Source organism: Cherax quadricarinatus, chromosome 8 (genome assembly GCF_038502225.1).
Source record: "Cherax quadricarinatus isolate ZL_2023a chromosome 8, ASM3850222v1, whole genome shotgun sequence".
In the NCBI taxonomy this organism is placed as follows: Eukaryota; Metazoa; Arthropoda; class Malacostraca; order Decapoda; family Parastacidae; genus Cherax; species Cherax quadricarinatus.
This window is the reverse complement of record NC_091299.1, coordinates 13,283,133-13,297,410: the sequence shown is the minus strand read 5'-3', so window position 1 is coordinate 13,297,410 and position 14,278 is coordinate 13,283,133. Positions and strand designations below refer to the sequence as shown.

The window sequence follows — 14,278 nt, the reverse complement described above, 5'->3', positions numbered from 1 at the left end:
ACCGAGTATAGGTTACTGGCCGTCTTCTTATCACCAGTGTCGAGGTTGGGAGACTACTCTCTCCCGTCTTCGCATTGGCCATACTCGTCTTACTCATGGATATCTCATGGAGAGGCGTCTTGCTCCTCTCTGTGAGAATTGCCAAGCTCCATTATCAGTCAGCCACATTCTGTTGGACTGCCCACTTTATCAACGAGCACGCAGAATTTACCTCTGTCGTCGTCTTCGCTCCGCTGCTCTCTCTTTACCTTCCCTTCTCGCTGATGGACCCACCTTTCATCCGGACTCTCTCATTGACTTTTTGACAACGACTGACTGACTTCACAAATTCTGATACCTTCAGCCCTTTCTACTTCAATCTCTTGCTACCCTCTACCCCTGTACTATCCCCTGCCCCGCTGTTTTCTGTAACCTGCTGATCATCCCCCCTCCCTTCTGCCATCCAATTCCCTTGCTTCCTTCCCTACCCTGCAGCGCTGTATAGCCCTTGTGGCTTAGCGCTTCTTTTTGATTATAATAATAATAATAATTACAATATTGCATAACAGTAAATCTTCTATTTTTTGGTTTGAATAAAAATTCATTATGTGAATAAAAAATCAAAATGGAATTCATTTGTAAAGCCTGAAAACATAACTAATGAGCAGAGGAAATATTAGTTTAGTGCCAGGAATGCCTGCATTGTTTATTCTGGACCCTATTTTGAAATTGGAATATTTTGAACTTTGTGTTAAATTGGCCAAATTGCCAATTTTAGATCACTTTATTTTGACGGGCGATTTCTTGTGCTCAATCGATAGAATAGAAGTAATGCTAGTGAAATAGCTAAGAAGTTGGTCGACTGGAATAATGTAATTGGCCTAAAATGGGAGTCAAAGTTGGCAAAATCGCCGGTTTGTAAATATTGCTGACACATCAAAATTCGCGAGAGCATAATTTCATCAATTTTCCATCAAATTTCGTACTTTTTGTTTTATTACCTTCAGAAAAAGATTCTCTACCATTTCATAAGAAAAAATAACAATTTGGCCTCTGGACCCTGAAAGGGTTAATGTAGGGCAAAAGGTGAGTAGTATTTACTCTAAGAAGTTAGGTGTGGTAGCCCTTCTGGCCACCCCACCCACATATAATATACTACGATGATGCTTAAAGCTCCATAGTGATGAAATGCATATACAGTACACTCATTACTTATCTTAAAATATTTGTAGTCTTAAATGTAGCGTGAAAGGTGAAAAGTATTTATTTGTGGAAAGTGGTGTGGTAGGTAGGGTAGTGTAGGGAAGCCAGCCTGGCCACCCCACCCACTGTGTAAACAAACTGTTGATACATCTGGTTATGGTTCATAAACATTCATACAAACACCTTACATTGTGTATAAGTTGTCTCCACAGTGGTACAGTAGAGTAAATAAAGACCAACATTTCTATTCTCATGTAATTTTTGGAAGGAATGATGCTCTGACAAATTTTTTATTATTACAAATTATTATTATTGCTTATTATTATTATAAATTATTATTACAAGTTATTAATATTATAATCATAAAAAGAAGCACTAAACCCACAAGGGTCGTGAATTGCTATATATAGAGTGAAGGCATATGAAAGGAATATTTATCATCAGTTAGTATCCCCCAGTGTTTGATTAGAGAAAACTTATTTCTTCTGACACTCCTACAAAGCTTCGTTGTAAAAAATCTCATATTTATGTCAGTAGAGAGACTCGGTGATTTTGATGTGTACCTGCATGCCAGCACAGTGTGTAAGTATGTTTAGATATAGGTACACATAAGCATAATTATCATAGTACATATAAAACATGCAATAACTTTTGAACACTTGAAATTTCAGAAAGGTTCCAGGCATAATAGATGTCAGAGAATGTAAACAAACCGGGTGGGGCGTGTCATATTTGAAAGACTGCTTGCCGTATAGCAAATTTTGGTTGTAACTTGAAAAAAACATATTTGCGGAACGCCGTATGGCGAAACGCCATAAGATGGGGCCCTACTGTACACGTGTTAATTAATCCATCTATGATACTTTTTCAAAGTTATATAATAAACACGATACGTAACATATAAAGATAAATACACCCCACAGTAGAATAAATAAATATAAATATGAGATGTGGTAGCCAGACGACTTGTACGAGTGATGGCACAAATGATGTTTTCTCTAGCCCAACATAAGAGAAAGTGTGCTATTGGGGGTAACTGTAGAAAATTATTCCTTTCGTTTGCCTTCACTCAGAGCGTCATTTCTTCTAAAAATGGTGTTACATGAGAATGGGAGTGTTCCTCTTAATTTATTCTACCATATGAACGTAGAGACAACTTGTACACAATGTAACTTGTACACAAATCAGACATGTTTGCCTGGTTTGTTTGCAGAACTCGCGTCCGCTTGGTTTATTTACATAACTCCGCGCCTGTCCTCTCTCATTCTCTCTCATTCTCTCTCATTCTCTCTCATTCTCTCTCATTCTCTCTCATTCTCTCTCATTCTCTCTCATTCTCTCTTTCTCTCATTCTCTCTTTCTCTCATTCTCTCTCTCATTCTCTCTCATTCTCTCTCATTCTCTCTCACTCTCTCATTCTCTCTCATTCTCTCTCATTCTCTCTCATTCTCTCTCATTCTCTCTCATTCTCTCTCATTCTCTCTCATTCTCTCTCATTCTCTCTCATTCTCTCTCATTCTCTCTCATTCTCTCTCATTCTCTCTCATTCTCTCTCTCTCTCTCTCTCTCTCTCTCTCTCTCTCTCATTTATTTGTTTTATCTCGTTTGCTCACCTCTGACTCTACATTAAGACTACAGATATTTTAAGGTAAGTAATGAGTGAACTGTATGAATTTTATCACTGTGGGACGCTTAACCCTTTAAGGGTCTGTCCCGTAGATCTACGGCTTTACGTTCAGGGTCCAAACCGTAGATCTACGTCATGAGCTCAGCTGACTCTGATAAACTGTGAGTGGTACATTTGGGCCTAGATATGAGAGAATACATCTATGTGGTATGTGTGCACCACATAAAACAGATCCTGCAGCACACTGTGTATAATGAGAGAAAAAAAACTGAAATAATTTTTTTTATTAAAACAGCGACTTTGCAGTGTTTTTTCGTATGTTTTTTGTGATTTGTTGGTCTCATTTGATAGAATGGAAGACATATTACAGAAATGCAGATGATTTTGATTGGTTTTAGCACTGGAAATGGCTTGAAACTGAGCTCAAAGTAGCAGAAATGTTAAATTTTTGCCGATATTCAAGAGTAAACAAACGACCTCACACGTCTAATACACGCCAGCTGGTGGGTCTAATATGCATTCACAAATATGGTGATGATATTTATACAATTATTACAGTATTGCATAACAGTAAAGCTTCTATTTTATGGTGTGAATAAAATTTCATTATGTGAATAAAAAATCAAAATAGAATTTATTTGTAAAGCCTCAAAACGTAACTAATGAACAGAGGAAATGTTAGTTTAGTTCCAGGAATACCTACATTGTTTATTCTGGACCCTATTTTGAAATTTGGAACATTTTGAACTTTGTGTTAAATTGGCCAAATTAACAATTTTCGATCACTTTAATTTGTAGTTGAAACAGTTGACTTGGCGATTTCTTGTGCTCAATCGATAGAATAGAAGTAATACTAGTGAAATAGCTAAGAATTTGGTTGACTGGAATAACGTAATTGGCCTAAAATGGGAGTCAAAGTCGGCAAAATCGCCGATTCGTAAATATCGCTGACACATCAAAATTCGCGAGAGCATAATTTCGTCAATTTTCCATCAAATTTCGTACTTTTTGTTTTATTACCTTCACAAAAAGTTTCTCTACCATTTCATAAGAAAAAATAACAATTTTTTTTTTTTTTTTTTGAAAATTCTTGGACACTGGGGCACCACTTCAGATTTGGGTCTTGGACCCTGAAGGGGTTAAATGACATAGAATATTATGTGTGTGTGGGGTGGTCTGGTATGGTAGCCTGGCTGGTTACTATACATACCACACTTGATTTCTTAAAATAAATATTACTCATCTCACCCTAGATTAAGACTAAAAATATTTTAAGGTAAGTAATGAGTGTGCTATATGTGTATTTTACTTTTTTATTGTTTTTAATGCGTTATTCTATTGCTAACTTAGTATATATTAGTGTAAACTTATTTAGTATGTATTTATAAGTTGAAAAAAGGGGGGGGGTCCATTTTACGGTGGTAGCCTGGAACCTAACCTGCCATATAAGTGGGGCCCTACTGTACCAGGTAAAGTATGGTAGAATTATTATTGAAAGAGATTAGGGAAAGACAGAAAGTAGGACTGCAGAGGAGCAAGGAGGATTTAGAAAAGGTAAGGATGTCTAGACTTTATATTGAGGCCTGTAAGTGGTCAGTACTTAAGGACAGAGCTTTTTCTTGCCTTTATGATTTAGAAATTACATATGATTGGGTGAATATAGAAGCATTTTGAGTTGTTGAAAATGTATGAAATATGTGCTAGGTTATTAAAAACAGTTAAATGTTTTTATATGAAGAGTGAGGCTCAGGTTTTGGTATGTAGGAGAGGAGAACTTTATCAGTGAAAATAGTTTCCTTAGATGAATGCATGTCACCTTGGTTATTTAACATATTTCACTACTTTTTAAAATGAATACTGGGGTGTTTGGGAGAAGTGTGGGATTAAAAGATGATAAATGTGATATGAAGTGGAGGTTGTCACATTCTTTGCTGATAGCACAGTTCTTTTGGAAGATTCTGAATGTAAGTTGCAAAGCTTGGTGGAAGAATTGGGTAGGCTATGTAAAAGGTGGAAATTGAAAGTGAATATAAAAAAGGGGAAGGTGATGAGTGCAATAAAAAGTGTAGGCAATGAAAAATTGGATATCAGATTGAAAGGGGGGGGGGATATGGAAGAAATGGATGTATAGTATTTAGATATTTGGGAGTTGATTTGTCTGCAGATTGGTCTGTGAAGTTGAGGTGAGCTATAGAATAGATGAGGGAGGAAAAAAGGTAAATGGTGTTGAGGCATCTGTGGAAAGAAAGAAGTTTATAGAGACAAAATGGGTAATGTACCCGAGTATAGCGGTACCAGCACCCGTATGTAGGTGTGAGGCATAAGATTTGAAAGTTACTGTGAAAAGGAGGCTAGAGGCAATGCTGTCATGTTTGAGAACATTTTGTCTGAATATTGTGCAGAGAATTCAGAGCGTAGAAATTAGAAGCCTGTGGGGTTATGGGGATAATTCATAGGGCTGAGGTGATTGGTCAGTTAGAGATTCAATTCAAAGTTTATTCTCTATAAGGATTACAATGCTGAGTTTACAGAATTTGGTTATTGTGTGGTTTACATGTAGTAAAATAATAATTACAGAGGGTACCACTAGAACACTTAGCATGGCTAGGCATTTCGGGCAGACTGAGATTAATTCTTAAATTTAAAATATTACAAATTATGAGGTAAGTTGGTATTATGGCTAAGTGACTAAATACTAGTTTGTGAGTTTAGCAATGTGAATGCTTTTGTTTTGGCACAATACATAGTTTCAGTATTGGATAGGATGAAAAAGGCACTATATTAATCTGTGGTGGAAGGAAGGAGAGGTAGATGTCATTACAATAAGTGTTGGAAGGAGGAGTAAAGGATGTTTAGAGTGCAAAGGACTTGAGCATCTGACATTCTTATGTGAGTGTGTTAGATTGGACTGGGTTTTACCTGGAGTTTACCTGGAGAGGGTTTTGGGGGGTCAACGCCCCCGCGGCCCGGTCCGAGACCAGGCCTCATGGTGGATTAGGGTCTGATCAACCAGGCTGTTACTGCTGGCTGCATGCAAGCTGATGTATGAACCACAGCCCAGTTGGTCAGGTACTGACTTTAGGTGCCTGTCCAGTACCTTCTTGAAGACAGCCAGGGGTCTATTGGTAATCCCCCTTATGTATGCTGGGAGGCAATTGAACAGTCTTGGGCCCCAGACACTTATTATGTTCTCTCAGTGTACTCATGGCGCCCCTGCTTTTCATCGGGGGAATGTTGCATCTCCTGCCGAGTATTTTGCTTTCATATGGAGTCAAAGTTTTTTTTCTAATGCTTGATGTGCTGTTGGAAAGTGAGCAAGGTAACATTTATGAAAAGATTCAGGGAAACTGGTTAGCCAGACTTGCACCCTGGTGGGAAGAGCAGCGCCTGCACTTAGGAGGGGTGGGAATGCTGAAGTTGTAGGATTATCTGAAAGACAGTGATTGAATGAATTAGGGTGATTTTTTTTTTTAGGGGGGTGTCATACCCTTTAGATAAGGTCACAGTGTGTAATTACAATTTTGATTTAAGTACAAAGATAGCCACTATCATGCCGGGGCATTTTGGGCAGACTAATCCAAATACATAGTAACTATTTAAAACCAGAGAAGATAATAAGTACATAGTAACTATACTTTAAACTAGACAAGTAGTAGTGATTAACCATTTTACAAACTTGTTTAAACTAATACAAATGTGAGGTAGTAAGGTGGAGTAAGGTTCCATAAAATAATCTTGAAATTGTACACAAAATCTATATTACAAGTAATGGTTCAGGTGGTAATATTTTATGAATTGGCAGAATTAAAAGCCTAGAGGTCACATAATAAAACTACTTAGCAGATGTTTTGGTTGATTTGGTTAATATTGAGAGATAAGATGATTTTTTAGCAAAGTCCTAAATTTATAAGTTGTCAGGGGATCCTTGACCTGTTCTGGTAGCGAGTTCCAGATCTTCTGGCCCTTTATGTGCATAGCATTCTTGCATAGTGAGAGACTGACTCAAGGGATGTTGAAAAGTGCCTTATGCCTTGTATAGTGACTGCATTCTCTTGTAACTGTCAAGGAGTAACTTTAGGGGAGAGTTTACAGTGGAGTTTAATTTTCTGTATATGTAGTAGGCACAATAATACGAGTGTATGTCTTGTATATTTAGCAAGTTCAGTCTTTTGAAAAGTGGTGGGGTGTGCTGTCTAGCTCAGGAGCTGGTTATCACCTGCACAGCAGATTTTTGTTGGGTTATTAAGGGCCTAAAGTGGCTGGCTGTGGTTGGGCCCCAGGCACAAATACCATATGTGAAGTAAGGATATATTAGAGAGTGGTATAGGGTAAGGAGTGTTGTTTGTGGTACATAGTATCATATCTTGGAAAAGATTCCTACTGATTTTTAAATTTTCTTGGCTATGTGATGGGTGTGGGACTGAAATTTAAGATTGCAGTCAAAGAGAAGGCCTAGAAATTTGCCCTCCGTGTGTCTTGATATAGGGGAATCATTCATCAATATATTAAGTTAGATATTTAAGGCTCTATTGCCAAACAGCATGAAGTATGTTTTGTCTATGTTGAGAGTGAGTTTGTTGGTCATCATCCAAGTATATATCTTTAGCAGCTCATTGTTTAGTGTTTCTAAGTACAGCTGGGTCTGAATGGGAGTAGACATAAGTAGTGTCATCTGCGAATAGAACTGGTTTAAGGAGTTGGGATGCATTGGGGAGATCATTGATGTAGATGAGAAAGAGGAGTGGGCCTAGGACACTACCCTGGGATACTCCTACAGCTACAGGTTGGATAGCGGAGTTGACTCCATTTGCAGATACAGTGGACCCTTAACCAGCGATGGCATTGATTAACGATAAATCTGACTAGCGATACATTTAAATGCAAAAATTTTGCCTCAACTAGCGCTTAAAAACCCGACCAGCGCTATTCGTTCCGTACCATACGCGTCCACTTTGGCCTGAGCGCGCCTCACTTGTCCCTTGGGTGACAGTGTTTACAAGCCAGCCAGCCACCGCGGTCGCTTCCAAACATACAACAACTGGAACATTTCATATTATCACAGCCTTTGTAGTGATTACACCTGCAAAATAAGTCACCATGGGCCCCAAGAAAGCTTCTAGTGCCAACCCTACAGCAAAAAGGGTGAGAATTACTATGGAGATGAAGAAAGAGATCATTGCTAAGTATGAAAGTGGAGTGCGTGTCTCTGAGCTGGTCAGGTTGTATAATAAACCCCAATCAACCATCGCTACTATTGTGGGTAAGAAAACGGCAATCAAGGATGCTGTTCTTGCCAAAGGTGCAGCTGCTGCTGCACCACAGTCAGCTGTTGTTGTTGCTGCACCACCATCAGCTGTATTACTCGAAGATGTGGAGAGAGTGTTGTTGGTGTGGCTTAACGTGAAACAATTACCGAGAAACGATTAACCCTGGAGGGTTAGCCACCCAGGATAACCCAAGAAAACCATACCCCCGGCCGGGATTGAACCCGCGGTCATAGTCTCAAAACTCCAGCCAGTGCATCATCGAGGACTGTCTAACTTATTTCCATTGGGGGTCCTTAATCTTGTCCCCCAGGATGCGACCCACAACAGTTGACTAACACCCAGGTGAACAGGAAAAAATGCCGGGAACTAGTGCTCATATTGGTGAGGGTAGTGGGGAGGATGTGGAAGAGTTGGTGGAGGAGGACAATGAAGAACAAACCACTGATGAGCTGCTAGATCATCTTCAACAGTAAGAGGCCACATTTGAGGAAACTGCTTCGGAGGAGGGGAGAGAGAAATTGAAGAAGTTGCCTACTTCAAAGATTAAGGAAATGTGTGCAATGTGGCTTAAAGTGCAAACCTTTTTTGATGAAAATCACCCTCACACAGCTATTGCAAGCCGTGCTGGTGACTATTACACTGACAATGTTGTGAAACACTTTAGGATAAAGGAACGAGAGGTACAGGCCTCTATGGACAGATATGTTGTGCGACAGAAGTCCAGTGACTCTGAAGCTGGTCCTAGTGGCATTAAAAGAACAAGGGAAGTAACCCCAGAAAAAGACTTCCTACCTCAAGTGCTAATGGAAGGGGATTCCCCTTCTAAACCACTAACAAGATCAACGGTCTCCCCTCCTCCCATCCCATCAATCATCACCAGATCTTCAATAAAGGTAAGTGTCATGTAACTGTGCATGTCTTCTTCAGTTTGTGTGTATTAAAAGTAATATTTCATGTGGTAAATTTTTTTTTTTTCAATACTTTGGAGTGTCTTGCACGGATTAATTTGATTTCCATTATTTCTTATGGGGAAAATTAACTTGACTAATGATTATTTTGATTAACGATGAGCTCTCAGGAATGGATTAATATCGCTGGTTGAGGGTCCACTGTACATGCTGGTGTCTGTCGTTAAGATAGGATTTTAGGTAGTCAAGAGAATGTCCTCTGATGCCTTAATGATTCGGTTTTAGGTGCCAGAGATTGTGGTCGACTGTATCAAACGCTTTTCGTAGGTCGATGAAGAGCCCAGAGGATATTCATTTTTATCGAGAGCTGTACTCGCCTAGTTGTACTCACCTAGTTGAGGTTGCAGGGGTCAAGTTCAAGCTCCTGGCCCCGCCTTTTCACTGGTCGCTACTAGCTGTGTATATTAGTTCAAGCATTTGTATAGTAGTGTCATTCATACTTTTTTTTTTTTTGTCTAAACCCAAACTGGCATGGGTTAAGTATGTTGTTGGATGTAAGGTAGGAGTAAAGTCGCTTGTGTATTATTTTTTCAAATATTTTGGATAGAAGGGCAAGTTTGATATGGGTCTCTAGTTGTTCAAGTCAGTTGGATCACCTCCTTTGTGGATTAGGGTGGAAGATAAGGTGGCAGTGGGTAATGTAGGTTGAGCTCTTTATTCTGTTGGCTCATTTCAATGCCCAAATCTATCTAAGTTATACTTTCACCCCTTGGAATGCCACCCATAACAGCTGGGCCTTATGCCAGACTATAAGGGTAGAAAATCACTTGAAACAGGTCACAGGTAAATAACACTTAGAAACCTATTTACTGCTAGGTGAAAGATGGCAGCAGGGGTACACACACTTGCCTGTACATAATACCAAGCCTGGGAACTGAACTTCATTGAATGTTTCACCAATGTTCTTTTGAGAGGGCACCTAATTTTTAACACTTTATTATTGCCATGTAAAAGTAAGACAGGTATGTTCATCTTCCTAGTATAATTATTTTTGCCAATCTTAAAGCATTGTTTTCATAATTCTGTAACAAAATACTACTGTATTGTACTTAATAATTATTGATTTTTTTTTTTTTGCAGTTTTACTTTATCCCAGTTTTTTTTTCCCTCAGTTCAAAGAGGTTAACCATGCCCATGGCATTCTCAGTGACCCTACCAAGAGGAATATATATGATAATTATGGTTCACTTGGGCTGTATATAGCTGAGCAGTTTGGAGAAGAAAATGTTAATACATACTTCCTTGTAAACTCAGGATGGTGTAAGGTAAGGTTTGGTATTGTAGCCTCTCATTAATATTGTATGAAATATATTATTTCAGACACTGTAAACTTCAAATAATTTATGTAAATTGACAGTGTTCATACTAATTTAATTGAAAACTGCAGTACTATACATAAAACTTGTTACAGTTCATTTATCTTGTAGGTGCCACGAAGTGTTTGTTGTATTACTATTTCTTATTTTACTTTACAGGCGCTGTTCCTCTTCTGCGGGTTAATCACAGGCTGCTATCTATGTTGTTGCTTCTGTTGCTGTTGCAACTTCTGCTGTGGAAAATGCAAACCTCGGCCCCCAGATGAAACGGGAGACTATCATAACCTTAATGTAAGCAGATGAAGTTTTTGGTTGACATTATATAGTGATTAATGATATTATTCAGAATATTATATTTTCTAGTAAACCTATAGAAAATATAAATGTTAATATTAGAAAATAGTAATTGTACAGTATGTTTAAAAGGGAAATAGCTTAATTTGTAATGTACAGTGTGTTATACTATATTTTTATCTACATATAGCTAGTTATACTTGGTGGAAATGCTTTTGAAGCAGATGTTGAAATTGCTTTGCCTAATAAATTTTAGAAAACCTTTCTGTAAAAGTAAAAGGAAGGGGTAGAAGCCAGTTTTAACTGCTGCACTGTATTTTACTCTCAGTAAAAAGAGTTGTTCCAAGCAAAGAAATTTCTTTCTCTCACTATTCTTACTGTGTTAAAGTTCCTAAATTTCATGAGTGGCATGATCCCTTTCCATCCATGGGGATTCACAGTGCTTTTATGAACTTCCCATTGTAAAATCTTACAACTGTGCTTTGATTCAGAAATGTTAGTAGTATTTGTTTTGTGTGTTTACTTGATGAATCATTTCCCCTTGAAAATTCCTCCAAAAGAGGGATAACGAAAAGCCTTCATCTATGTTCATACTGCTGTATATTTCTTTATATACCCTGTAACTGGTTTTAGTTTCTTTGTTCTGAAAGAATTTTTCCTGGATATTTTCTCTCATGATGGGTTTCTCCACTTACAGTAGAATCTCTTACATCGCATGTCCAGGGTTCACATTTTCAATAACTTGTGGTGGTAGAAATATTGTTAGGAAAGTTTTGGAAAAAATAACAATGCAGGAAATTTCTTGGAGTCAGTGGAAACTATTTGAGGTGCTACATGGTAAAATGGTAAATTTTATTTTTTTCAACACTCTGACCATTTCCCACTGAGGCAAGTTAACCTAAAGTTTTTCTTTTTCTGTGTAGTAATGTACACTAGAGTTATTAGCTCCTTGTTCCTGGTATTTTAGCCTCCTCTTACGACACAAATGGAAATTGATGAATATACTGTAGGGCCCCACTTAAACGGCAGGTTGGGTTCCATTGTGGGAGGTATGGTAACCAGCCAGGCTACCCCAACCATATGTAATATACTACGACATTTAACCCTTAAATGGTCCGAACGTGTATATACGTTTTTTCAACATCTGAAAGTATGTAAAAAAATGTAGATCTTCTTTTTTGTTTTACATTTGAAAATGCTTGAAAAAAACTTTTATCTACATTTTTTTTTGTTATATTTGAAAATATGTAAAAAAAAAGTAGATTTACTTTTGTAGCAATACGAATTTGAACGTCTATCTGTTTGGACCGTTTAAGGGTTAAAGCGCCCTAGAGCGATAAAATGCATATACAGTACACTTATTACTTACGTTAAAATATTTGTAGTCCTAATATACGGTGAGAGTAAATGAGGTAAAATGAATAAACGAGAGAGAGAGAACGAGAGAATGAGGAAGAGAGAGGATAAAAGAGAATGAGAGAATGAAAGAGAACGAGAGAGAGAGAACGAGAGAGAGAGAACGAGAGAGAGAGAACGAGAGAGAGAGAACGAGAGAGAGAGAACGAGAGAGAGAGAACGAGAGAGAGAGAACGAGAGAGAGAACGAGAGGGAACGAGAACGAGAGAGAGAGAACGAGAGAGAGAACGAGAGAGAGAGAACGAGAGAGAGAGAGAACGAGAGAGAGAGAACGAGAGAGAGAGAACGAGAGAGAGAGAGAACGAGAGAGAGAGAGAGAACGAGAGAGAGAGAGAACGAGAGAGAGAGAGAGAACGAGAGAGAGAGAGAGAACGAGAGAGAGAGAGAGAACGAGAGAGAGAGAGAGAACGAGAGAGAGAGAGAGAGAGAGAGAGAGAGAGAGAGAACGAGAGAGAGAGAGAGAGAGAGAGAGAACGAGAGAGAGAGAGAGAACGAGAGAGAGAGAGAGAACGAGAGAGAGAGAGAGAGAGAGAGAGAACGAGAGAGAGAACGAGAGAGAGAGAGAGAACGAGAGAGAGAGAGAGACCGAGAGAGAGAGAGAGATCGAGAGAGAACGAGAGAGAGAGAGAGAACGAGAGAGAGAGAGAGAGAGAACGAGAGAGAGAGAGAGAGAGAACGAGAGAGAGAGAGAACGAGAGAGAGAGAGAACGAGAGAGAGAGAGAGAACGAGAGAGAGAGAGAGAACGAGAGAGAGAGAGAGAACGAGAGAGAATGAGAGAGAGAACGAGAGAGAGAACGAGAGAGAGAACGAGAGAGAGAGAGAACGAGAGAGAGAACGAGAGAGAGAACGAGAGAGAGAACGAGAGAGAGAACGAGAGAGAGAACGAGAGAGAGAGAGAACGAGAGAGAGAGAGAACGAGAGAGAGAGAGAACGAGAGAGAGAGAGAACGAGAGAGAGAACGAGAGAGAGAGAGAACGAGAGAGAGAGAGAACGAGAGAGAGAGAGAACGTGAGAGAGAGAGAACGTGAGAGAGAGAGAGAACGTGAGAGAGAGAGAGAACGTGAGAGAGAGAGAGAACGTGAGAGAGAGAGAACGTGAGAGAGAGAGAACGTGAGAGAGAGAGAACGTGAGAGAGAGAGAACGTGAGAGAGAGAGAGAGAGAGAGAGAGAGAGAGAGAGAGAGAGAGAGAGAGAGAGAGAGAGAGAGAGAACGAGGGAGGGAGAGAGAGAGAGAGAGAGAACGAGGGAGGGAGAGAGAGAGAGAGAGAGAGAGAGAGAGAACGAGGGAGGGAGAGAGAGCCTTCAACATAGGAGGGATGTGGGTGGCCTTACTGTTATGTACAAGGCCAATATTGTCAAAGTACCACACTTGGATCCACTTTGAGGACAGCGTGAAACAAGCTTTTATGGCACAAGACAGGCAGAAAGCAGCAACTTCACTCTGGCTGTACCCTTCTCCAGAACTTCACTCCATCTGAGATCCTATATACCCAGGATGACTCGAGTATGGAACACATTCGTACAGAATAATGATGTCAACGAGATAAAGTCAGTTGATCAAATGAAAATGCTGGCCCACAGATGGCTCCAACTTCATCCTGTTCCCTACTTGTATGTCTCATAACAATAAAAATGCTTTCAAATGAGCTGATGTAGGTAACAGCTCTTAGCTTGCCAATAAAGTTAGGAATCCTTAACCTGTAAATAGCTTGTCAATAAAGCTAGGGATCCTTAACCTTGTCAAACCCTGTGTAAAAAAAAAAAAAAAAAAAAAGCGAGAGAGAGAGAGAGAGATAGAGATAGAGATAGAGAGAGATAACGAGAGAGAGAGAACGAGAGAGAGAGAGAACGAGAGAGAGAGAGAGAACGAGAGAGAGAGAGAACGAGAGAGAGAGAGAGAGAGAGAGAACGAGAGAGAGAGAGAGAGAGAGAGAGAGAGAGAGAGAGAGAACGAGAGAGAGAGAGAGAGAGAGAGAACGAGAGAGAGAGAGAGAGAGAGAGAGAACGAGAGAGAGAGAGAACGAGGGAGAGAGAGAACGAGGGAGAGAGAGAACGAGGGAGAGAGAGAACGAGGGAGAGAGAGAACGAGGGAGAGAGAGAACGAGGGAGAGAGAGAACGAGGGAGAGAGAGAACGAGGGAGGGAGAGAACGAGGGAGGGAGAGAACGAGGGAGGGAGAGAACGAGAGAGAGAGAACGAGGGAGGGAG

The 14,278-nt window shown here is 39.6% G+C and overlaps 1 protein-coding gene across 12 annotated transcripts in view; it reads left to right on the top strand.

Annotated features, from left to right (window-relative positions):
* The window catches only part of Csp (Cysteine string protein), a 338,068-nt gene that overhangs the window by 95,200 nt on the left and 228,590 nt on the right, over positions 1-14,278 (top strand). For all 12 annotated transcript variants that reach the window (XM_070082897.1, XM_070082888.1, XM_070082893.1 and 9 more), the window contains exons 3-4: positions 10,157-10,309; positions 10,520-10,651. In XM_070082897.1, the coding sequence (XP_069938998.1) occupies positions 10,157-10,309; positions 10,520-10,651 (285 nt within the window). The remainder of the gene's footprint in view (positions 1-10,156; positions 10,310-10,519; positions 10,652-14,278) is intronic.